Source organism: Sebastes umbrosus, chromosome 8 (assembly GCF_015220745.1).
Source record: "Sebastes umbrosus isolate fSebUmb1 chromosome 8, fSebUmb1.pri, whole genome shotgun sequence".
In the NCBI taxonomy this organism is placed as follows: domain Eukaryota; kingdom Metazoa; phylum Chordata; class Actinopteri; order Perciformes; family Sebastidae; genus Sebastes; species Sebastes umbrosus.
In genome coordinates, this window is record NC_051276.1 from 12,790,359 (window position 1) to 12,815,405 (window position 25,047).

A 25,047-nucleotide genomic window follows, 5' to 3' on the forward strand; every position below is an offset into this window, starting at 1 on the left:
ATAACTTCATAAACAGCTGCAAAGTAACATTATATATTTCTACAAACATCCCAGGTTTAGCCTTCAAGGAAGCCACAGAGAAGGAGAATTGAAAGAAGGGGGTGTGTCTCCCCTCACTCACCTGTAGGCTACCTGAAGCTCCTTCATGGAGGCAAAGTGTACAGTTTTCCGCCGGGCTTGAGGTCCTTTAGCACAGAAGTGTCCGCTGACAGGCTGTTTGGGCCAAGTCTCCATCTCTCTCCGGTCCATATGTAACGTTAGTCCAATTCAGTCCTCTTTTTTTCTACAGGTCCAGTTTGGAAGTAGGCAGTATAGCCAACGTTAGGCCTCCCAACACATGCTGGTTTTCACTTGAGGCCTGTACTACGAAGCAGGATTTGCGGTTATCGAGGTAACTTCAGGGTTAACTCTGGGTTTTCGGTGCTACGAAGCTGGTTCACTTCTTACCGGGGTAGATCACCATGTTAACTTATGCTGAACGGCTAACCTGCTCTGGAGCAGGTCAGAGATCAACTCCTATGAAAGCACCTCCTGCTGACCAATCACAGCTCAGTGCGCTGATTGTATGATAATGTCACACACATATGAAGAAGTTTAAGTCATATTTCAGGCTAAAAACAACACAGTTTAAAATGACAAATACAGGAAAGACGGCGGACTTTATGTTGTGGGTGTTTACCGCTTTGAATTATGTTTTTATATTTATTTGTTTTTACTCGCTCTTGAGTCCGTTTCACACCGTCAGAGAGGAGGGAAGCAGGTGAAAGGATGGTTAAGTACTCATAGACGCAACTTCATTTTCTCAGGGTAAAAACATATGTTATCCAGTCATCTTTTATACCCTGAGAAGCTTTTTATATTTAGACGAGTATATCTGACTTTTGAGTGTTCCGTTAAATTAATAAGTCTGTTAATTTACGCATTCACACATCTGGAGTTTTTTCTTTCGCCAGCTGTTCTTTCTGCATTTAGCAGCTTCAACTGTGTTAATTTTATTCTGGATTAAGTGTTTAACTTCTTCGTATTTGTCTGATATAGTTTACTCTTCCTTTGTTAAATGTGCCGCTCTGTCAGTCAGTGGACTTGTCCATGTCTGTGATTGGTCAGATGCTGCAAACACCTCCTCGTTCATGTGAACGCGCTCACATCCAGACAGAGGAACCCTGGGTTGACTTACCGAGTTGATGACCAGCTTCATAGTACAGTTTAGCGAGATCTCGTTTGTTAGGTTAAGTGAAGCCAGATAACGAGAAGATACCCTGGGTATGTTGAACTCGCTTCGTAGTGCAGACCTCTGCTTTCCTTAAATGTAAAACTATCTTAAATAACAACAACAGCGGAAAAACGTACTACCTCTGACGTTACGTTACCTGTTGTTTCATGTGAATGACGTTACTCTGCAGTCTCCTCTAATTAGTGGCATGAAGTTAACACCTGGGGCCAGAAACGTCTCCGCATGCACGAGGACCACACGAACAAGACGGACGTGCACCGTAACGTGCGCGAGGACGTCCTCACCTCCTCCTCCTCACCACCTCCTCTCCTCCTCCTCTCCTGCTCCTCCTCCTCACCTGCTCCTTCTTCTTCTCCTCCTCCTCACCACCTCCTCCTCTCCTTCTCCTCCTCTTCCTCCTTCTCCTCCTCCTCACCTCACCTCATCCTCCTCCTCACCTCCTCTCCTCCTCCTCTCCTGCTCCTCCTCCTCACCTCCTCCTGCTCCTTCTACTCCTTCTTCTTCTCCTCCTCCTCCTCACCACCTCCTCCTCTCCTCCTCCTCACCTCCTCCTCCTCACCACCTCCTCCTCCTTCTCCTCCTCTTCCTCCTCCTCCTCCTCCTCCTCTTCCTCCTTCTCCTCCTCCTCACCTCACCTCATCCTCCTCCTCACCTCCTCTCCTCCTCCTCACCTCCTCCTGCTCCTTCTACTCCTTCTTCTTCTCCTCCTCCTCCTCTCCTCCTCCTCACCTCCTCCTCCTCACCACCTCCTCCTCCTTCTCCTCCTCTTCCTCCTCCTCCTCCTCCTCCTCTTCCTCCTTCTCCTCCTCCTCACCTCACCTCATCCTCCTCCTCACCTCCTCTCCTCCTCCTCTCCTGCTCCTCCTCACCTCCTCCTGCTCCTTCTACTCCTTCTTCTTCTCCTCCTCCTCCTCCTCACCACCTCCTCCTCTCCTCCTCCTCACCTCCTCCTCCTTCTCCTCCTCTTCCTCCTTCTCCTCCTCCTCACCTCACCTCATCCTCCTCCTCCTCCTCTCCTGCTCCTCCTCCTCACCTCCTCCTGCTCCTTCTACTCCTTCTTCTCCTCCTCCTCCTCCTCCTAAATAATATGTATAGGCCTACTTGTAAACCATCATCAGTGGTGATATCTCAGTCATCAGTATCAAATGTCAGAAAGATGATCAGTGAATGGCGCTCATATTGAAACAGACTTTGCAAAGTGCTTCACAGTTGAGGATAAAATGAAAAGAGTACGGGCAATCAAATGTAGGCTAAATAAAATGAGTAAAAATGCAGCACTCATAGGTTAACTAATTGGGCAAATTAAAATGAGGTCTATAAAAGAGCATTTGATATTTTGTTGACAGCAAAAAAAAAAACAATTCAATCAGTGAAACCGGCATAAGATATGTATCATCCAATCATTCAATAGTCTATTCATTAAATCTGGAAATTAAAACAAACAAAAAAAGTCAAAACGGGTCAGAAAGATTTAAAGAAAAAGTTTGTAAACCATGTTTCAAATTGAAAATGAATGTACATTTTAAGGAAATTGAAAAAATAAAAATGTTGGAAAAGTTAATCAGAGATAACAGTGATGACAGAGCGACAAGTGCACGTAAATAACGTTTCCTGCATTAAACTGGTGAAATAATTTTTCATCCTTAACCTTGGATTTGCCTCCACAGCAGTGCACAAACTCACTAACTAACTGTTTAGTCTGACTATCAATCCAAAAAAAAAAAAATATTGAATTTACAATGATGTAAATAGCAAAAAGCAGAAAATCTGAAGATTTGACAGGCTGGAACTGGCATGTGTGTCATTTTTTGCTTGATAAATGACTTAAACAGACCAACAAATCAATGAATCACTAGACTTTTTGGACAAAATGCTAATTCTACAGCCAACTGAGGCTCCTTCATCAGCAGCATAAATACACACAGTCTATCTCTTGATCGCTTTGGACTTCAAAGCTCTGCTAATCAGACGCGTGTTTACTGATGTGCTGACCTTCTGTCATTATAAATTACATCAAGTTATAATCAAAACTGCTGTCTTCTAATCCAGTGTGTGTTTGTGTTTGTGCATGTGCGTGTGCTAGTCAGCCAGTCATAACCTCACCAACGCTAATTGAGTGAGTCCAGAAATGAGAAGCGTGCACAGGTCCTCCCTAAGGGGTAAACAGTCAAAGCCTACATCCCACACACACACACGCATGCACACAAACTCATTCTAACGTAATTGATTTTCTAAACACTTCCATACTTTATGGTCACTGCCAAATGAAAACTCACTCAAATAGGTTGGAGGCTAATGTCAAATGAGGTAAAATTACTTCTGCCTGCACCCGCTGCCGTACACAACCTTTTAAAGTCCACTCAAATGTTACAGCTGGAAAAGTTTTTCTCAGTCAGTCTTTTAGAGTGATGGCCCTTAAGATTCTTTATTCATTGCTTTGTTGTACGTTCTACTTTCACTCTTTGATTTTATTCATTCTTTTCTTAAGAGATTTGTACAATGAAATCTACCCAGCCTGTGAGATGGAGCCAGCCTCGGCCCCATAGATTCACTGCTTTATTATTCCACTGCTCTGTTTTGGTGGTGGCAGAATCCATCATTCATTCTCATTGCTTTTCCCAGTCATGCCACAGACACACCTTATTTTATAATGAAAAGACGGATAGTAATGATGGAAAAATCAATAATCAAATCATAATCTCCACTTAATGTTTCATCAAATTTATTTGTAAGGAGACAGTGGACAAAAATCTTTTGATAAAACATTTCTCATGTGAACAAACAACTGTGAGAGTGACAAAAAAAACTGAAGAGACAAACCTCGGGTAAACACACACTGCAAGGTTTTTTACTAAAGATAAGCCCATCCAACTGTTCTTGGCTGGGCTATCTGGTCAGAGGCTCACAGTATGAGTCTACCCAACAATTTAATTTCTGAGAAGTTCAGAGATTTTCAACTGGACGCGGTCCGAGCGGCCAGACAAGAAAGACGGAGCGCTCAGAAAAAAGACGCTGGGTGCAGTGCCTTTTCTTTCGGTGGCTGCATACGCTCTCTCCTCATTGGGAACAATTGAAAAAAGACGCTGGCGCTCAGAAAAAAACGCTATATGGACACAGGCCCTTAGACACAGACTTCATCCTGAATTGAAAAAGCAGCTTTAATAGATCATCATCCACTTTTCTGACACAGTTTGCAAAGTCACGTCTTTCAAAGTAATCTCAAGCAGAAATATTCATATTGCAAAGGCATAATTTCAAAGAGGGGAAAAGTTGAATCAGCAACACTACACCTATGAGTGAGTCAACTGGCCTTTACATGAAAAATTTAGCATGGACCTTAACACGGAATTCATTAAGTTTGTCAGATTTGTTTTCTGATGTGTAACTCTAGCCTGAAACGCTTTGGTAATAGCTCAGACCTCCAACTGCATTTGACATGTCATTGAAACAAATTCACTTTTTTGTAGTTTTAATCTCTTATGTGCCAACAAACAATGTATGTGAACCCTATTCTTCAGTGCCCTTTACATGAGCACGAAACGTTCGTGTTCATGAACATCAACAGTTATAATAATTTATGTACAATTATACAGCTCAATTTCATTATTACAGCAAAGAAAAAAAATGTAATTACAGTAAGCACATTAAAAAGCTAGAACAGTATAATATCTGTGATTCATTAAAATTATAATAATAACATCATGATTATTATAATTGTCATTTCATGACCACTATCTTAATTTGTTAGTGCCAAGATGCTTTTAGGAAAAACTGATTCTATGGCAATAAATATAAATAAGGCAGAAAACAATAAATAACTTCCCAACAAATAAAAGTGTCTTAAATGCCAGCCCGTTGTCATTCCCAGGGCGTCAAAAACTGAGGCTTTGTCACGGCCATCGGCGTTCGATACCACCGCACAAGGCACCCTTTGGTGCCGGTATGAAAGGTACTGGGTGTTCCATTAACTACAATGTAAACAAGTTCGCAGGAACAGTAAACGCTCTGAGAAAGTGCGCTGGAAGTGTGATGACGTAGTTTAAAGAGCGAAAAGACACACAGCGGGCGGGAGGGGTGGTGGATGGGTTGACCAAACACAAGGCTTTCATCCAGGAGACCGCTGTTCGTGTCCCGTGCATTAACTTTCACTTTTACATTATAATTATCTGTTTGTTCATGTCCTGCGTTCACAGTGTTCACTATCATTTTCACTGTACAGATTTAGTTTTAAGCCCAAGCCTTGTAGTTTCTCTTCTAAACCTAACTATGATGGTTTCGTTGCCTAATCCTAAAGTGACGCTAAAGGTAACTATAGTGGTTTTGATGCCAAAAATAAAAGGGACGCCAAGGGGCGTGACAAAGCAACGGCATGTGACGAGTTGGGATGAGAAACTGTTGCAGCTGCACAGCATGCTGCTAAGTAAAATGAAGGATTGAGGTTTGCGAGGTGTACCCACTTCATGATTGCAGACCCTTGTTTCCGAGCAGTGAAATTCAATATCAGTTCATTCTTACAATTACACAGGGGAAAATGTCTTTATAAGACCTCAGTGCCACATTTGAACTGCCATCTCAGATGCGGCTTTTTGTCCCTTTCATGATATGTCTGATAACCGGAGACCTACCTTTGTGGTTTCCCAGTTTGAACACAACTGAAACGAGCACAGCATTTTAAAACCCCGGTGAAAAAAAAGTGGTAGATATCTGAGAGGGCAGTGCAAACACAGCCAAATACTCCCTTATGACATTTCACACAGTGACATTATGATGCATGCGCTGACGAGGGATGTAGATAGTAGTTCTTAAGAGGTCAGCCAGCAACACAGCATTGTCACCCTCCACATGTAAACAAACCGAGCAGGGAATGTTTAGCTCACATTACAGCTGCGGCTCTCAGTCCAGGTCCTCCAGAGCTACATTACTGCTGGCCGTCTACAGCTAGTTAATTGCATTCACCAGGTGTAAAACGACTCCCTGATTAGACCGCTGGAATGAAAATCAGGCCCCAATGCCCAGGACTGAGAGCCACTCTGTTATAGATACACTGTATGACAATACAAGCTCCGGATAAGCACTCTAAAGCAGGGCAGAGAGATGGAGGGAAGGAGAGACCTGGGACATGATAGTGGGGGAAGGAAGATAACTGATTGAAAAAGAGGACAGGAACAAAAGGAGCTACTGAGTGGGATGCTGGGGGATAGAGGGAGGGAAATGTACAGTATGGGGAGAGATTGAAGGGGAATAAGGAGTGGATAGAACAATAAATAACAGAAAATAGGGTGGAGAAAGAAATAAGGATGAAAGAAAAGAGACAGAGAAAAGAAAGAGAAGAAATAGTGTGCAAGTGAAGCAGACCAGAGGGAGCAGAACTATCTTCCTTCAAGGCTTTCCTTCACCTCTATCAGGTTCGTGCCTCATGAAGTGTGCATTTCAACCCACCCACACACACACACACACACACACACACTCACAATTTATACAACCTCCCTACAGCCAGGTGCCGTTTAGAGACAGACATGGTCAACAACTTCTCCAAATTCTAACATTTTCTGTGGATGCCGGGAGCGGTGAACTTCTGGCCTGTACTTAGCAGCAGCGCAGGCTACCACCTCCCGGTTGACATTATCAGATTTGTTTACCCCAAAACCTATGTGGAAAAAAAGGGCAAAAGGCTCAACAGAGCAAATATATTCAACAGTGGCAGATTGAAGAGGTTGTTATGCAGTCCAGTTGTTCACAGATCCAGAAATGGTGGGTTTTCTCACTTATCAAAGTGTGAATAATGTTGTACGACTCAGCAGGTCATGGCAGTTACAATAGATGTAAATCTCACTCAAAAGATATGAATCCTCCTACTGTCCGAAAACAACATAACTACTACCCTTATTGTACCAAATGCCATCTCGTTGGATGAGTTTTTTAAAAAGATAACCAGCACATCTGAGATCAGGAAGATAAAAGAAGGCTAGCCTTTAACGACCGGGTATCAGTGCTGATGCTTTTCCAAATGGGACAGTTTGTACAATCATCTTTCTTTCTTTTCATTATTCGATCAGGTAAACAACTTTCTGTGCAATATTTGCTCTGTCACTTTCTTCCCGAGACAGAATCTGTCATAGAAAACGTGTCAGCTAACTGTAATGCCATTATTTGAAACATTTTTCCTTTTGAATCCTAAAAATGGATATTGATTATGTCATTTAGCAAAGCACCACTCGGGTAAATACCCAGTCCTAAAGAACATTTGAAGGGCTTCATTCCAAAACCTGATGCTTTTTTTCCCCATTTTGGAACAAATAGATAATGCTGGTTCTGCCAAATCTTAGAAATCTTGCTCTGCTCAATCTCATTGTCTGATGTGTTTTGATTTTGTTAGCTAAGGGTCCAGTAATGCTAGTTACTTAAGTGTCATTTTGTCATCATAAGTGCCAAATTATTCAAATGCCAGATATCTACTTTTAGAATGAAACTCTTCATTTCTGTACTGTACTAATCTAACATAGCAGATACACACTAACTCTTGTATATAATGTGGATAATATTGCAACATTGTACTTTTACAAAAACGGTGGTCCAGTATTAAGCCAAAAGTATTTCTAATGTCTCATTTATGTAAGCAGAAGAATGAACAATTCCATCTCAAAACACTCGATAGGCTCATGTCTTAGAGGTTTTGGCATGTTTGATTCCCTTCTTGAAACACTGAGGTGAGAGTTGATACTGAAACGTTATCAAAAGACTTTAAAAGTCACCTAGATCCCGCTTTTGATGCAGTAAAAAAATGCTCACCTGTATTCTCCTTCAATTTTAAAAAGCATGCAGTAAAAGGGTGATGGAACATTTGTCTTTTCATCTGGACTTTTGTCGGCAGACATCGAGGAATGATCTGATGTACAGTAGGATTTGGCAATGTGAGAGTATATCCTTACCGGCGCAAATTAGGGTCAGTCCCATAGTTCATTAAGCAGCACATGGTTTAACTTTTAAAATGATTAAATAACTGCATAAAAAAATTAATCTTTAACACAAATGCAAGCCTCATCTCTGCGTTCAGCTTTAACGCCCTGTTATTTGTGCAGACTGTGAGGCAGAGATATCACAGATGATGTCTCTGCGTGAGAGTGTGTATCTAAGCGTGTGTGCGACTAGCGCTGTGTTTGTGTGCATGGATATGAGGTTGCGAGTCTCTGTGCACTTTGTGTGTCTGTGGGCGTAAGCACATCTAAACTGTCAGCATGACACACCGTGGGAGTTCTGATAGACGGGTGAGTGCCTTTTTCGTACTCAAAGCTTGATATGTGTGTGTAACCTCGCATGCGAGTGAGTTTAAGCGAGCGAATCTAAGAACAAAATGTCAGCAAAGGGCTGGTCTGGATTGTAAAGAGAGACGAGCATGATTGTAAGCGCGTGTGGTTGATGATTCAGGGGAACATCGCGACAGTGGAGCACAAGAAACTTGTACCAAAGGAGCAGCAGTTTTTTTCTATAAAGTCACACATTTCGTCGCTCGAGTCAATACGGATGCTGTAAATGTTTGTGCGCCCTCAACTGTCTCTCTGCGTCAGAGCTTGCAGTTCTGCAGTCTGTAGGGAATGTTGGAGGAAGACGTTTTTACGACTGTAGCTATGCAGAGACAGAGGGCCTCGAGGTGGTTGTCCTAAACGACCCGTAAACGAGGAGGAGGAAGAGGAGGATGAGGAAGAGGAAGCTGGGGACGGAGTAGGAGGTGGAGGGGAGGCTTGGATGGACGATGAGATGCTTGGGGAGGGGCTCCCTCTGCTCGCAAGACTGTGGAGGCTTGAGGAGACGCTGGCCCCGACTGCACGGGGGATATGGCTCAGGGGGTGGTGCTCTCCTCCTCCTCCTCCTCCTCCTCCTCCTCTCCTTGCCCCACCTGACAGACTCACTCCACCTCCTCCTCCTGGAGTTAAAGACTCTGCAGAGGACGACACTCCCTCTGGCTGCCTGGAGGACAGAGATGGAACTGCGTTGTGATTAGCAGCCGCTGAAAAGGAGCCCGGGCATTGATTTGGACTAAGGCCCAGGTGTGAAACTTGAAGCTGGGCTGGAGTAGTAAGTGAGGCTTGGGATGACACTGCAGAAGTGGCACAGGACAAGTTGGAGGAGCTCGGAGCCAGATTTGGAGCAGGGTTACGGGCTGTGGACTGTGCCAAGACCCCCAAGCAGTGGCACTCCTCCCTGGCAGTGTATCGGTCAGAGGCAGGAGGACGGCCGTGCAGAGGTGGATAGTGGTGAGGAAGGTGCTGGTTACAGAGGTCCCCGCCGAGTGCTGCCCCCACACCCCGCACTACCCTTCGGTCCCTTGAAGCCAGGCTGCTGCTGCTGCTGCTGCTGCCTAGTCCTGACCACCGGCCGAGATGACTGGTCTGAGAGAGAGGAAGACAGAGACAAACACATGTTAAAGATACTTTACCATTTACTCTGCTCTCTGTTTGTCAGTGGGTGTGTGATGTGGACTCTTTCAAGAATTATTCACAAGAGGAGAAGAGAGAGAGGCAGAGACAAACAGAGACAGGCAGCATGAGAAGCATGAACTGTTGAGTGTTCAGTATAGATTGTTAATTTGGGTGACATTTGGAGAACGATCTCTCCGGGCTCCTGCAGCTTGTTCTAATTGTTTCTAAACCAACCGGAACCCTGCTCACTAAAGAACAGACACACACACACGCAGAAACACACACACACACACACACACACACACACAGAAACAAGACAACGTAACATATGTATGTATGGAGATGTGCGCTCAAGTTATGCACAAATCCCCACTCACAAAGCAATGGGAATCCACTCTCTCCCTCACACACACACACACACACACACACACTCACACAATAGGGAAGATGGCACATAAAGCTAGATGGCAGAAACGGGAGCCACCTGTTCTCTTTCACACTCCACTGCACCCCCTTATGCAACATATCTCATCACTGTCCCCTCTCTCGCCCTCCCTCTAACTCTCCCTCTCACACACACACACACACGCAAACACACACACACAAACCCAAAATCACATCGGGACCAAGTGTGCAATGTTCACTATGGTAGCGCAATGTCATCCGACGCTGAACCTCATGGGAGAGTAAGCTGAGTTGACATTTGCCGATACGATGCCCGTGTGTGTCCTCTTGTATGTGCTGGGCTTATTCATGAGAATGCGTCTGTGTAACTGTACAGTAGACGTGCACATACTGTATGCAACACGGATGTCAATACGCACGTCACATATATTGATGTGCTTTCACGTGTGTGAATGTGATCACGTTCCAATGTGTTTGTGCATACAAATAATGCAATTACTGTGTCGAGGCTGTCGGCAGAGATTTGGTGTGAGAGGTAGAAATGTAATTAGGCAGAACGCAGCTAACTGAATAAGTACAGTATAACAGTGGCGATGCTAATTCGATGAAGCGTTCTCTTTTCATAACACTTTCAACCTGAAATCAAATTAAAGAGGGAAAGGGAGAGAGAAAGAGGGGAGATCACAAAGAGACTGGAAGGGAGACTTTGTGTAATGATGCTCATTGGACACAGAACTGTAAGCTGTGATGTATAATAGTGTCACAAGCACTTAAACATAAAACAAAACACTGAACATTTTCTGCTGTTCTGATGTTAATATGGAATTTCAACCCGGTGTAGGTGGTGTATAAATACCACGACATTACACGCAAGAAAACCACTTGGTTAGGGTAATGGAAAACGTCATGGTTGGTCTTAAATTAAACAGTAAACTAAATAAAACAGGTACGGAAACAACGTAACACAACTACAGAAAACACGTCACAAATGTCAATGAAAAACATGTGACTAACGTAACTTACAAAACAAAACACCGGTCTCGAACATGGGTCTCCTGGTTAAAAGACCAGTGTTTGTTGGACCCATCCACCTCCCCCACCCACCCACAATAAGTTGTCCTTCTTGTTTTTTTTTTACTACGTCACCAACTCTTACTGTAGCATTTATATGCTGATACGTTTACATTGCAGTCAGTACAGGATACATGGTGTACAAACGTGCATTATCGTGGCATTTATATGCCTTTTCGTGCGAACAGGTTGAGAATTTATACAAAAAGTAATTACTTATTTGAATTCTTGAACATATTTTCCACGCTCATGTGACTATATGTGTCCTAGGGTTTTTATCGACTCTTCCATTATAAAAAACAGACAAATATTTTTCTAAAATGCAATGATTCACTCTACTGAAATTGGACACTGTACTGCGAGTGCCACCAATGACACAGTTCTCAGTGTAGAATTGAATAACAACATTTGATGAAAAGTGCTTCAACTGAGCTATCAACGTTGAGGGATCACTGATGACAAAATACTACTAGGTTGAATATAAATGTTGTACTTTATTTTGGCCACTTTTCAGAAATGTTTATTTTAGGGCCGTGTTGAAAAATTTAATAAAATAAAAAAAAAATTAAATGCAAGGTAGCACACATAATACCACCACTGGAGCATTATAGGGCTGTCCTCGACCAAAGAAATTCTTAGCCGACTAACACTCATACGATTTTGTTGACTAATCGGTTAGTTGATTTAATCGACAGATCTGTAAAACTGAGTTTCTCCACAAAGAATCACAAAAAAGCCTCACTGTAAATCTTTGTGTGTACCAGAGACGTGCTCATAAGTTTCTTGGAAATAAGTCATTCAGCATGAAAAAAGCATAAATAAACCCTAATCGACTAAAGAATTCTATTAGTCAACTAATCGACTAAGAGGGGGGGCAGCCATAGTGCAATGCGATCACATATATTCTATCTCTAGGGATGTATATCTTGCCAAAAATCACAACAAGCATTATTTACCTCAGGACAGGGACTATTACTTACATATGTGCTTTCCGGGTGTAAACACATTGACGGCGTACGATGCAAGACGTGTCTATGCAAGGCCACACACCACCCACTCCTTGTCACATATCCTTGCGAGTTGGCATTGGTCATTGTGTCAACATATACCACTGTCCTATCTCACAGTGTCGACCTGCATCAACACTCCAGAAAACCAGCACGCTCCCTGAATGACTACTGTAATCAGACTCCTTCTTCTGTCTTAATGACACGTCCAACGTGATGCAACACAGCCACTATGTGTTGCACTTTTTAACACCTTCTTTGTGGAGCCTTTTTTTGTGTTTTGTGGTATACATTGAGATTTCATAAATAGTGTCATTCTGCTGATTTGGTTGAGTTCTTTCTATACTGCTGGATTTTAAAGGGACACATTAATGTATCAGCTATAATTAAAGTTCAAAAGATAAAAAATTCAAACCCGTTTTGTACACACCTTTAATGAGTAATTGGACAGGCAGATCATATTTAATAAAGTAGTAACTGCCATGCAGTAAAAAGAGAGTAGTACTAATTATAGTATGCGGTTAGAAAATTCTGTCGGTGCAATGGCTCGTGAAAGTTTCCAGCCCCTGAACACCACCAGACTTTTAACATCTTACTGTGAGGTGCTATTTCTAGCTTTTTTTGCATTTCAAAGTATGAAAGGATTCTATGAGGATTTAGCTGTGACTGTGCTGGGCTCTAATTTAGTCTGAGGCGGTGCGGAGTACAGGGTGGGGTAAATATGATAAGTAAACAATGTCCCAAGAACTGTAGAAAAAATCAAAAAGGGAACATGGTCAGTGTTGCTTTGAACCTTTTTGTTCTTGATACTGATATCAGGAAATAAAGAAATTATATTTTCTTGTCTTACTTCAAAGATAAAGTAGCCCTCTAATGGCATACACAATCATGTGTAAGCCAGTTCACTGCTACAAAAGACTGTTACATTTGTTAATAAAATATGTCCATGCTTGTATTCCTACAGTACACAGAAACAGTTCCTGACAAGCTCATATCATTTTTGATATGTTTTTTAAAAAATCTGAATTAAAGCCAAACAATCTGCACTTGAAAAGCTCAGACTTTATGTCCTTTCATGTCCACAAAAATAAAAAAAAGAACCACCACAGCGCTCTGCCAAAACATCAAACAGTGTGTCGTTGTCTATACAGCTTACTTAAAGAGCTCGGGGAGTGCGTCTCTGCTTTCTAATGGGCTCTAATGGGTGCATAAACACTACAAGACTTCTTGCAGATTGCTTGATCTAATTAAGAGGAGTGAGAATTTCCATTCCAGCCAAATATCCTACATAGGGGCGCTGTGAAACAACATAAGGGTATTGCTATGGTGTTGAATATCCACTATGGGTGTGTAGGTTTATGTGGGACGGCTTAATTAGAGCTAAATCTCTTCTAGTGGTAGTGTTTTTCCAACCTCAGACATTTGAGAAAAACAACAGAAGGTAAGAGGCGAGCACAGTAAGATACAAATTGGCAGACAACTTTGAAAGAAATAATTACCAGGCACAGTACAAAGAGTTGGTTGTAGAAACATATGCTCCGTATCAAAGGGACATTGCTGATCCAAGTTTGGAAGAAAGACATTTTTCTTTTTTAAAATTCATCAAATAAAATGAACTAAAACAGCGTAGGCGTAGGTTTGAGGGGGGACGCAGGGGAACCACCCCCCTCAATATTTAGAACATGTGCATTTGTCCCCCTCAATAAAAGCCTGAAAGTAGCAGAGGACTTCTATTTTGAATAACCGGTAGAACGCGTGCCTCTGGTAAAGTACGGGGCAGTTTGTGACCTTAAAAGCAACGCTTGCAGCAAACGGAAAGAAGAAGAAGAAGCGATGCTGAGGCTCCACTTCAGCAGATCGTGCAGAGAGCTGGCTGCTGCTGCAGGAGGAGTCCTGGGGAGAACTGGAGTAAACACAGCAAAAGCTATTCTAATACAGCCGCAAATTAGTGACAGAATAAGTCTACTACGACGGAGTATTGCAGCCACTGTTAGAAAAATATAATAATGAAGTCACAATAGAGTAGGTTGCTTCAAGTCATAGTATGTGGATGTTTTAGTATTTCCGGACAGTCCTCCATGTAGCCTACAGTTATTTTGACTTTCCTCTGACCGTTAGCTCTATGTCGTTGTCTCTGTGTCCCCCCTCGCTTATAGACATCTTTGCTTTTTTTGGGACTGTTTCCCTACTCCAGGACGCTTTGAAAGGCATGGGGAAGCAGCTGTGAGCTGCACTTTATCGGAGGTAGTGAAGTTAACATTTGTGTGGACAATAAAGGACACAGTGGTGAGATTTATGCCTGAACAGAAGTGTTTTCCGCAGCACCCAGACGCTTCCCTAAACTTTGTCTCATCCAGAGACAAGGGGCCTCATTACAGAAACTTCTGAACAGTCTGAAATCTTATCTCAGTTTAGAATGACAACTGCATTTAGGAAAAAATCCTATCTTATCTTAGGATAGGAATTTAGCTATTACAGAAACGTCCTAAGTTTGGGATTTCCCAAGTTAGGAATCCTAAATTATGATGGCATAGTCTCTGTCCTAAATTCAAAATAACAGTGCTGTTGTTAGGTCTGTAAGACTACTCAGACTACACTACTCTAGACATAGATACAGGCATGACAGGACGAGTGCAGATTCAAGAATCGAAGTTACAGTTATAGTTAGGTTTTCTTAAGATAAGATAGATAGATAGATAGATAGATAGATAGATAGATAGATAGATAGATAGATAGATAGATAGATAGATAGATAGATAGATAGATAGGACACAGCCATGAGTTTAGGAATTGCTTCTGTAATAGGAAGATTAGAAACTTCATTTAAGATAGGACAAGCAGTTTGGATATTTTTCTGTAATGAGGCCCCAGAGTCCCAAACAGGGTTCTGTGTCTGTCAGACGTCTGAATGGGATACAGCAGAGCAATTAGGTAATTCATAGCAGACTATAGGACAGTTAGATGTTTTCTTGAAATATTATGACTTTATTGTCGTTAAATTAAGACTTAAGTCTCGTAATGTTACGACATTTTTTCTTGAAATATAATGAGTTTATTGTCATTAAATTATGACTTTATTCTCACTCAAAATCCCCCCCCCCACACTTGATATTTGTCCCCCCAATGTTGAGACAAATGCAACTAAAACCCGGTGTAGAGCTGGGGCAGCGTATGTTTGTGTGCACAAGAAGGGCAGACAGACAGAGAAAGAAAAAAGGTCAAGCACAATGAAAGAGAGGAGTAAACAAAAACGTAAAAAAAGGTCAGAAGACCGGAGAAAAAGAACGAGAAACTGGTGAAAAGGTGATTAAAAACAAGAGATATAGTCAAATTAGAACAACAATAGAACAGAGTGCAAGGTGCAGAGAGACAGAGAGCCGGTCTGATTTACAAATTCAGGTGTCCTTTCTCAAGTACACGCTCTGCGGCAGGCAGGCTGCCTCTTCTCCAGTGACAGAACGGCCTGTGTGTGTGTGCAAACTTACACACACAGTCCTATAAATACACACACACAGACACACACACATAGACCTGGGTAAATCAGAGAGATTTAAGGGGGGGTTCTCCTGCAACCTTAGTTTTTATTGGGCAGTGAAGAACACAGCAATGTGGTAATGGCCAAGTTTGCATAAAAGAGCTCCTTAAAACATCCCTATACAATGCTATTGCCTGTTTTAGTCATTTTATACGGAAGAAGAGAGAGGGTGGGGGATTTATTTCCTGAATTTTCTTCCCCTCAAACAAAGTAAAACTAACTAATTATAGAGAACAGAAAAACTGTAGCAAGGTGTAACACACACACCCAATGTAAGCAAACTGTAACTATACCATCAATCACACACCATGGCTCAGTATCCCTGCACCCACACACAGCCTAACTTTAATGAAGGCCACGGGGCTGAAATGCATTGGACCCCAAAAGTTTCCAACTCTTCTCAGTGAGATTAGAGAGGTAAAAGTTTGTAAATGTGAATTCTTTATATTCTTTGACAGCCACATACTCTGTGAACAAAGGAATCCTGTGGTTCTTTGAAAGTGTGATACGCCGGGGTGTTCAGTGCGGATACAATAACAGAGCAGTACACCCACACAGATGGTACTCTAAAATCCTATTTAGACTATAGCCAAATACCTTTTCCAACTGTGATGTGTGAGCCCAAACCATCCCACCTCATCCTGTCTGCCTTTATCTTAACAGACAGTCTCATTGGTATTTGTCTGCACATGTATGCCCAGTGTGACAGAAAGGTAGAGCTGGCAAGGTGCAAAAAAAACAGGACAAACAAGCCTTTTTAAGTTATGAGGCTGTAAAGAGAACATCAAGATCATTTGAAGAAGCCTTAAAGCTGCAGTGGGTAGAAATGGAGCAAATATGATTAAAAAAAGTTATTTTTATAAAACGGTCACTATATCCTGACAGTAGTGCATGAGACAGGCAATCTGTAAAACAAATAATGTGCCTCTGTTTCCTCCGGTGTCCTCCAGTGCTCCTACTATAATGGCATCTGCAAGATTTTATAGACCGAAGGAAAACAACCAGTCAGAGCTGATCTGGAGTCTGCCGTTCATCTTCTGTCTATGAGAGCCGGCTGTCAATCACTCGCGAATTCCGTCCAAACTAGGCAGTGATTTTGATTTTTAGACAGATCGATTTTCTAAAGCCTGAAAACAGAGCCATGAGGAGGTGCAGAAATCTAGTTTTCTCACAGAACACTTATCATGGTTATTATGGATTTTCTGCCCAATGATGCCAAAACCTTTCTGCGTACTGAAGCTTTAAAACAAAAAGTTCTGATGTGCTGTACATTGGTTTGCATTGGAGTGATAGAAAGAGGCAAAACAACCCGAGAAGCATGACGTCAACACTCAAGAATCCCACAACATATTCAAAGACAAGGTTTGTACGGCAGCGTCTCCTAAATCAATTCGACACACTTTGCGGCGGGCAAAGCTGCAACAATCAAACAAGGGGTGAAACTGCAGCCTCAGTCGGGTGTCTCAAGGCCATAGCATACCTTCACTTTGAACTTGAAGGTTTTCATCAATACACAACCCCCATAGGAAGTGAGTCTCTTGTACAGCCTGTAGCAGCATCCTTGCTTTCGCCTCTCTCTCTCCATCTTGACTTTGTTGTAGTCCTCCATCTTCATCTCCCCTCTATACCCTGCCTCTACTCACTATTTCCCTATACGGCTCTCCCAAATTTTCTTACCATTGTCTCACTCTCCACCTCACCTGTCTCTCTGATTTTTATGTGAAAATGAACTTGTATGATACAGGAAGAACAATAAAATTCACTAAATCTGCTATGGATCAGGATAATAATTCCACCAAAGTAAGAACAGGAGAGGACAGGACAAAACAAGTAAATAACGTTAGGGGTCAGAATTAATAAGGTGAATTACTAGACTGGGCAGGAAGTACAGGAAAGGACACAAAAGTAGGGCTGAGACAAAAATTTAATTATAAGGAACTTCATAGCTTTTATAAAATGAAATTATTAATGTCTTTGTCCTGAAATTGCACTGTTTTGTGGAAATGCTCATATGGTTATTATCAAAATTCTGGGCTATGCTATACCTGAGTCATGTATATTACTGTACGTCGGTAATGATTGGCGCTATTGTGTTAAGAGAAGACAGATGCCTGCTGAAAGTGTTGTTGGCGGCTTGTAAGAAGGCCATTACTAAGAGATGGTATAAGGCAGAACCAACCACACAATAATGGATGGCTGAAAATTGAGAATGAAATGTATGTATTGTAGATATGGAACAGTTAAGCCATAGGATAAGAGCACAAGAGGAGCAATGTCGAGAGAAATGGGAGAAATGGACGATGTTTACATGTCAATGACAAGATAAGGGAATGGACCACTGAATATGTCACAGGAATAAGAATAACTATGAAGAGACAAGGCAATCCAGACCCTTTCATGTTTAGTTTTATTGTTTTGTGTGTATGTTATATTTCTGTAATGTTAAAGCAATAAAAAATATTAAGAATTACAAAAATTGTGGATAGGGTTTGGTTGTTGAAATGGTCTCTTAGTTTAGCTACAAGTTTTTGTGTACATTTAATAAGTTTAGACTGTTTGCCGATGCTTAGTCTTTGCAATTCAGTATTTTTTTTCCTTTCAGTGAATGAGGATGAACAGGATACATGCTTTTAACTGTGTGGGTATTGGGATTTTGGAGGTTATCTATGTTGACAGTAAGCAGGTTTATCTCTTGACAGCCTGATCAGGATCCTCAGGTCAAAAGATACAATGAGTATGTGGGTCCAACAAGCATAAACATAGCCACCAAGGTTGCTCCACTTCCCCATCTGTCTCCGTCTTCTTTCCTTCCCTTGTCTCCCTCTCACTTTGTCCATCACCCTCTTGACCTCCCTTCTCCTCTCATCTCTCACCTTCTCCACCACTCTGTCTTTCCTTTTTGTCCCTTCTTCTCTCTTTCTTCGTTATGTAACTTGGTGCTTAAGAATGCTAGTGGCAGGGAGGGCTGAATAGACCCTGACAGCTGGAGGATTGATGGTACGCTACTGCGGTCTGGAGACCATACAGAGAGAGAGAAAGAGGGGGAGGGAGGGATGTTTTTTTTTTGGTGGTGACAGTTGGGGTGGGGTTGGAGCTGAGATGATGAAAAAAGATGGAGAGGACCAAAGTTGAGCTTACTTCGCTCCAGCTGTCAATCCAGCCCACACTGCAGCAAACTGCCAACCAGCTGGCTGGATGTCACATCCTGGACCTTCCTGCTGGAGGCACACACTGAGAGGCAGGACACTAATGTGATGCACTGAACAGCTAATGGGCTTGCAATGCTCCCAATCTTCAAATCCTGTCACTGCACTACTGCAAAATTATCAACATTAGGCTGATGTTATATTGAGTAAATGCAGCCAAACACAGCAACCTGCTGCAACCCACAAGTATCAAACAGGGTTGTGTCTCTGTAACTCAATAAATATTTAGACTTACAATACCTCAGACAGGGCATCTCCACTGCATATCAATGTGGCTGAAGGCCTGAATACATTACAATGTCTGAGACTGAGTCATCTCTTGCCTATTTCACTACAAAAGAAATTCGGAAAAGAAAACAAACTTATTTACAGCAATAGCCTTGGGGAAAAGTTGCAAATCTTATAACTGTATATACAGCACATTAACCATCACATGCACTCCCACATGTTTAAACGCACACTTGTTAGTGTGGCATGAAGACTCTACTTGAACTGGTGAAGGTTACTGTAAGAACCCGAGGGGCACATTAACCATGGCTGCTAACTTGCCGCCTCATTGATATTCCAGATCTCCCAACAGATTTGTTCTCATAAGAAACGTTGATGTTGGTGCAAACAAACACAATTTTGTTATCCTTGTGTGGTCCAAAGAATTCAGATTTAAAGCACTTCTTCATACACACAGCGCAACCCCGTTCTCTGCTAAGCACCCGGGGAGAGCAGGACCACTGTGGCAAATACTGTATAATCATAATGCAAATTAGTCCACCATGTCCTCTGGTGACTTTTAGAGCAGCCAGTCACCATTGTCTCTTTTTGCCAAAGTTATTGAGCAAGATACTGAAACTATCTAAGCTTGAATGGACAGGAAGAATTGAACTAACAACCTGTGGTCATGATGAGCTCACTTTTAGCCACTGATGTACAACTATTGTTGGCCAACTTGACTGTCAACAACAAAACAGAGGAGAAAAGCCAAGTAGCTTGTTGCTCACCACCTGGAGGTACTTGATACCATCACAGACAGCTTAGAGCAGGGCTGCCCAAACTTCTTCCCTTGGAGGGCTAAAACTGGAACCCAATGGTGAGCCACAGGCCAGAAGTAAACACCTATTGTGCTATACTGTATGATGGTACAAGAATCCTAAGTTCCCCTAATTGAATATTATTTTAGCTATTAGTTAACCCCTTAAAACCCACCTGCTGAATCCAATTGGGCTCATTTCCAGTCATACCCAATTTATGTATTTCCAAGACTGTTTAGTGACCCCAGCATGTAGAAATATTCAAATACATCATTTTAGAATAGGCAAAAATAACACATTTATACTGCATTCAAAAAGCTGCATGTTTTTGCCCAACACTGCATGGGAATGTCATAAAGTGGGTATGTCTGTAAAAGGGAGACTCGTCGGTACCCATAGAACCCATTTTCATTTACATATCTTGAGGTCAGAGGTCAAGGGTCCCCTGTGAAATGGCCAAATGCCAAAATGTTGCCAAAATTTGGAGCGTTACTTAACCTCCTTCCCGACAAGCTAACAACAAGCCATTGGTACCAATGGATTCCTTTGGTTCTAGTTTCATATGATACCAGTACCTTCACTCTAACACTAAAACCAAGCCTGCTACAGCCTCCGAAAGACAGTAAAGTCAACGGGCCTATTCATTTGAGAATTTCTTTTGCTAATGGCGGGCCAACTTTGGCCCACGGGTCCCAATTTGGCCAGCCCTGGCTTAAAGGAACACTAGTGGAGCATTTGGAGTTTCAGCTAAATTTGAGATTCGTTTTATTCCTGTTTTTGAATGCCTGAATGTAGCTGCTGTTGATAGTTACTGCGTGTATCTTGCAGGCACACAACTGATTGACAACCAATTGCACGTTGCCTGGCAACAGCAAGACGCCTCTCACTGACAAAACTCCTCAGTGAGACCAGGATCACAGCTGCAGGGGTGTGGGGGAATCGCAGTTCACCTCGATTTTGAGGCATCCAATGTGATCACCGCCCAAGACTGTTGCTGAATTGCTGAACTTGGGTCTGATGAGTGATTCCTATTCACTACTTATGATTGTCGATGTTGAGAAGTGTATCGCCCCTGGACTTCCAATTGGCTGGCAAGTATCGAAGCCTGTGCCATGCTGTGGCCAGGAGGCCTAATGAGGTTTCTTGAGCAGCTCTCTGATGGGTATAGATGCTGAGATTCTGGCATTGCTCATCAACCACCATCCCCAACAGGTCTGTGTGTGCACGCACATACGCATGTGTCTGTGTGTGCGCGCGTGTAATCATGGCGAAACTCATCGACCACCAGCCTGTGCCAATATGTTTGGTGAACATTGCCCAGAACCGCAAGCAAGAGGAGTGGGATGGAAAAAGGCAGGTGAGTGAGCGAGTAAAGATAAGGGAAGGAAATGAGAGTGGATGGAGGAAGAGAGTAAAGTAGAATAAAGCGGAGGAGGAGGGGGAGTAGTGGAGGTGAAAAAAAAGAGGACAAGATGTGAGAGGAGGAAAAGGTGAAAGAAAGTGGGATAAAAGACTGAGAGAAAAGACAAATAGCATAACGAGGAGAAAAGAGTGGGTCAAAGGAATAAAAGGGAGGGGCTGACACAACAAAGAAAGAAAGGAGGAGAGGGCAGCAAGAGGATAGATAGTCAGATGGATGAGAGAAACAACGAGGGACAAAGTGAGAATAAAAGGTGACAACACGGACCCAACGTTCCAGAGGATGAAAGAGAGAGATAATTAGAAAGCTGGAGTCAGGGATGAAGAGATGTGTAAGAGAGGAAGCATCAATATAGGGCAAGAATGAGAAACTGTTGGAGTCACTCGATGGAAAGAAACATGGTGTAGAGGGACCTGTACTACTCAAGAGCAACTAATGTGTCAACAACATCAATTGTATTGGTATCCAAAGAAAGAATAGGCTTCATTCCCCTATGAAATCCTGTTAAAACATCACGCACAACGTATATTTTATTCTGTCTGCTCTGTAAAAAAATGTTTCCCTCACAGAAAGTTCAGCATATACGCCAACATCTTTGTAGGTATAACACTAATGCATGTTTTGTGTACTAACAGCGCAACTTCTATTTTAAAGGATTGCTAGGCATTACATGCTTATCACGTGCTGCTGCTCATTTTGGCTCAATGGGATTGTCTGCCTGATTTAATGCCTAATTTGAGTCATAAAAACGTAATTACCCACAACACAATTACCCATTAAGCTTCAAACATCCATGTATCCATGTCACCCTGAACATAAAAACGGCCTATTGCAATACAATATTCGCATTTGCAGTTGAATCCACATGGTTTACATCCCCATATCCATGCTTGGATTTTTAATCTATGTCTAGTTAGACCATTTCCCCTTCCTCCCCCAGTTTTTTTTAGTTTTTAGTTTTTAATTCTTATTCAATAATATGGGATATACAGAATAATCCAACTGGCTACTTTAACTGGCACTAATGTCTTTTACAATTAAGGAGATGCTGGTTCTCAGGATTGTGACTTCTCTAGGAGAGTGCTGCCATGCCAAATCTGTCAAATCTGCTTTCCTATCCAAAGACATCGAAAACACTACATGGCCTGTGGGTGTGAATGTGTTTGTCTGTCAATGTGTGTTATCTCTGTGATAGACTGGCACCTAAACCAGGTGTAACCTACCTCTATGGTACCTACGATGTGTGCTGGGAGCCTATCCAGCCCCCCCGCGCTGCTAAGCAGGTTGAGTGGTTTAGTTAATGAATCGAAGGATGTTTTACCTGTTGTGCTGCAAACAAAAACTCCACCTGAGCTCCTTCCGCTCCACACTAGCACATCACTACCCCTCCTCGTGCACTTCAACTGTAACTGGATTGATTGCTGCACCTGGCTGCTCCCCAAGGTGTCAACATGGTCCCCACTGGTGCTGTCTAATTATTGCAGAAGCTGTGATCTATGCTCAGCATTACTCTCGCCTAATATGTTCCTGTAAGCTGTCACTACTGCTCAACGTGTGCGTACAACTATTCATCTGGATTGCTATATGCTGTAGTGATGATGATGGATCTCGCAGGTTCGGGTAAGCTTACTAGAAAATATCACAGGTTCGGGCGGGGACGTCAACAAGTGACAAAGCAGAAACATTGAATGCAATAGTTCACCTTCTCTTCCCCACTCTCTGTCACTCTCTCTCTGTCAAACACACACAAACACACACAGCAAACATCACGGCACTCAGTCCTGACAACTGTGCTACTAAAATGCATAAAGTTGTTATTTTGCGGGTCAGGTTCGGGTGGTTGATTAACGCATATTTTTTGCGAGTTGGGCAATGCCGATTGGTTCTCATAACGAGTCGAGTGGATGCAGGTATTAAAAAACCCTGAGACGTGCATCACTAATGTGTTGCTCCATTAGTGCTAACCTTCCACTTCCATACAACATTTCAGAAATGTCACCAACGTTCACTAAATACCCTAAACTGACACTATGACTTCTATCTGAACCTCAAATTATGTTGACACTCAGGACTGTTTACCAAGGTTTATCCTCACAATAAGGAACCCTGGGCTGAGACCTCGCCAAGAGCTGGACACTTGTCAGTGTACGTTCCCTTGGCTTGACATTCCTTATCTAGCTGAGACCTGGCAGTATACCTGGAATTATTCCACCTTAATCAGGCTACTGCTGTTGGCTGGCTTCTCCTTCCACCAGTCTCACTCTCCAGGTTGCGGGGGAGGGAAAGTTGTACTGTCCCGCTCTATGCCCAAGGCTTCCACTGTAACTCTTAAATTGCCTGCATACATGCCCATTAATCACTGTCTTTTGCACATCCAAAACATTTTCTTACACTTCTCTGTAACTTCTCTAAACTTTTAAACTTGGGTTACTCCATGTCTCTCCATCTGTTTCAAATCTGTGCTCACAAATCTTGTTTTGGCTCCCTGTCAAGCCATGACAGAACAAAATCTAAACATGTTATTTTATTTAGACTCATTGTCACCATCCAACAATCCAGTTCCACATAAAAAACATCTCAAGGAATGCAAGTTTATACTCTCAAAATATCTTCTGGGTAGAATACTGTACGTGCATCATCTCGTGACTTCTGGCAAAATTCAAAAAGAAACGTCCAACTCATCCAAAACTTTGCTGCCTGAATTTTCCCTTATGTCATTTCCCCTGTACACGGCCCCAATCCTCTACCAGTTACACTCCACTAACTTTCTGCTACTCACATACCCCTCGCATTAACTTCAGTTTTGTGCTTCTGTCCTCCATAACTACAACCTGGTCAATGCTCTCTGCCTCCTTTTCACCCCTACCACTCCCATCTACAAATCTTTCTTTTGCCTTGCAGCACTCAGGCACACACATCCACCACGTAACATAATGCACCTTGAATCCACAATTATTACCATTAAATATGAATTGGATTGGAGGAATGTAATATCTACAGTGCAGCTGAATTATGTATATTATCAAACTATTATGCAAGGCGAGACTCAGATTTTCAGTTTAACATAAAAAATGCATTTCTGTCCAACTTTTCTCTAATAATGGAAATTATGTGTTTTAAACATGGTTATTATGACCCTCAGTTTAAAAGTGGCCAGTGAGCTAAAGTATAGAACATTTCTTCCCCAAATGACTTATATTATATAACTTTTGAAGGGGTGTATAGTTTATATAAAATCAATCTTGGAACCCATCAGCTATCGGTCTGACGACAGATGAGCCTCTGGGGACAAGACGTTTCTGGGGTTCCGGTGTAGCCGGCGGATATCCAGGCCAAGACTTCCTTTTCCATATGCTGCTCGTTGTTTACAGTCCGATTAGCAACTTGGGATGCAAGACTGGATCTGGAGTTGAGAGATGACGTGTACGATCGGATTGTTTCACAAGCAACTTCAAAGCGAATTTTAAACCAATAAAAAGCGAATAGACAATAGCCGGTGGGTTTCGAGATGGCATTTTGGAAATGCATTCCGCCTCTTTTGCTCTCCACACGGACTGTTTCCCTTTATTCAACCAAAGCCTGCTTGATCAAACTACAAACGGAAACCAGAACGCTTCCGGTACCAAAACCTTGTGCTGTTGCTTACAGAAAATAGGCGTTGATAAGTTTTCAGACTTATAGTCGCTTTGAAATTCCCAAAACGCCTCTGACAACAGGTTCATTGTGA

The 25,047-nt window shown here is 42.4% G+C and overlaps 1 protein-coding gene and 1 long non-coding RNA gene across 5 annotated transcripts in view; both read right to left on the bottom strand.

The window, feature by feature from the left end:
• Positions 1-1,072: 1,072 nt before the first annotated feature.
• On the bottom strand, positions 1,073-3,592 carry LOC119493432. The gene is made up of 3 exons (XR_005207964.1): positions 3,581-3,592; positions 3,102-3,107; positions 1,073-1,297 (listed from the first exon to the last, which is right to left on the bottom strand). It is a non-coding gene; the product is annotated as an uncharacterized LOC119493432 (long non-coding RNA).
• Positions 3,593-6,907: 3,315 nt separating this feature from the next.
• The window catches only part of ccser1 (coiled-coil serine-rich protein 1), a 139,400-nt gene continuing 121,260 nt past the window's right edge, over positions 6,908-25,047 (bottom strand). The window contains exon 11 of one of the 4 annotated variants that reach the window (XM_037778696.1): positions 6,908-9,621. In XM_037778696.1, the coding sequence (XP_037634624.1) occupies positions 8,779-9,621 (843 nt within the window). In that variant the 3' untranslated portion in view covers positions 6,908-8,778. The remainder of the gene's footprint in view (positions 9,622-25,047) is intronic. The other 3 variants (XM_037778697.1, XM_037778698.1, XM_037778700.1) reach the window with 3 other exon arrangements.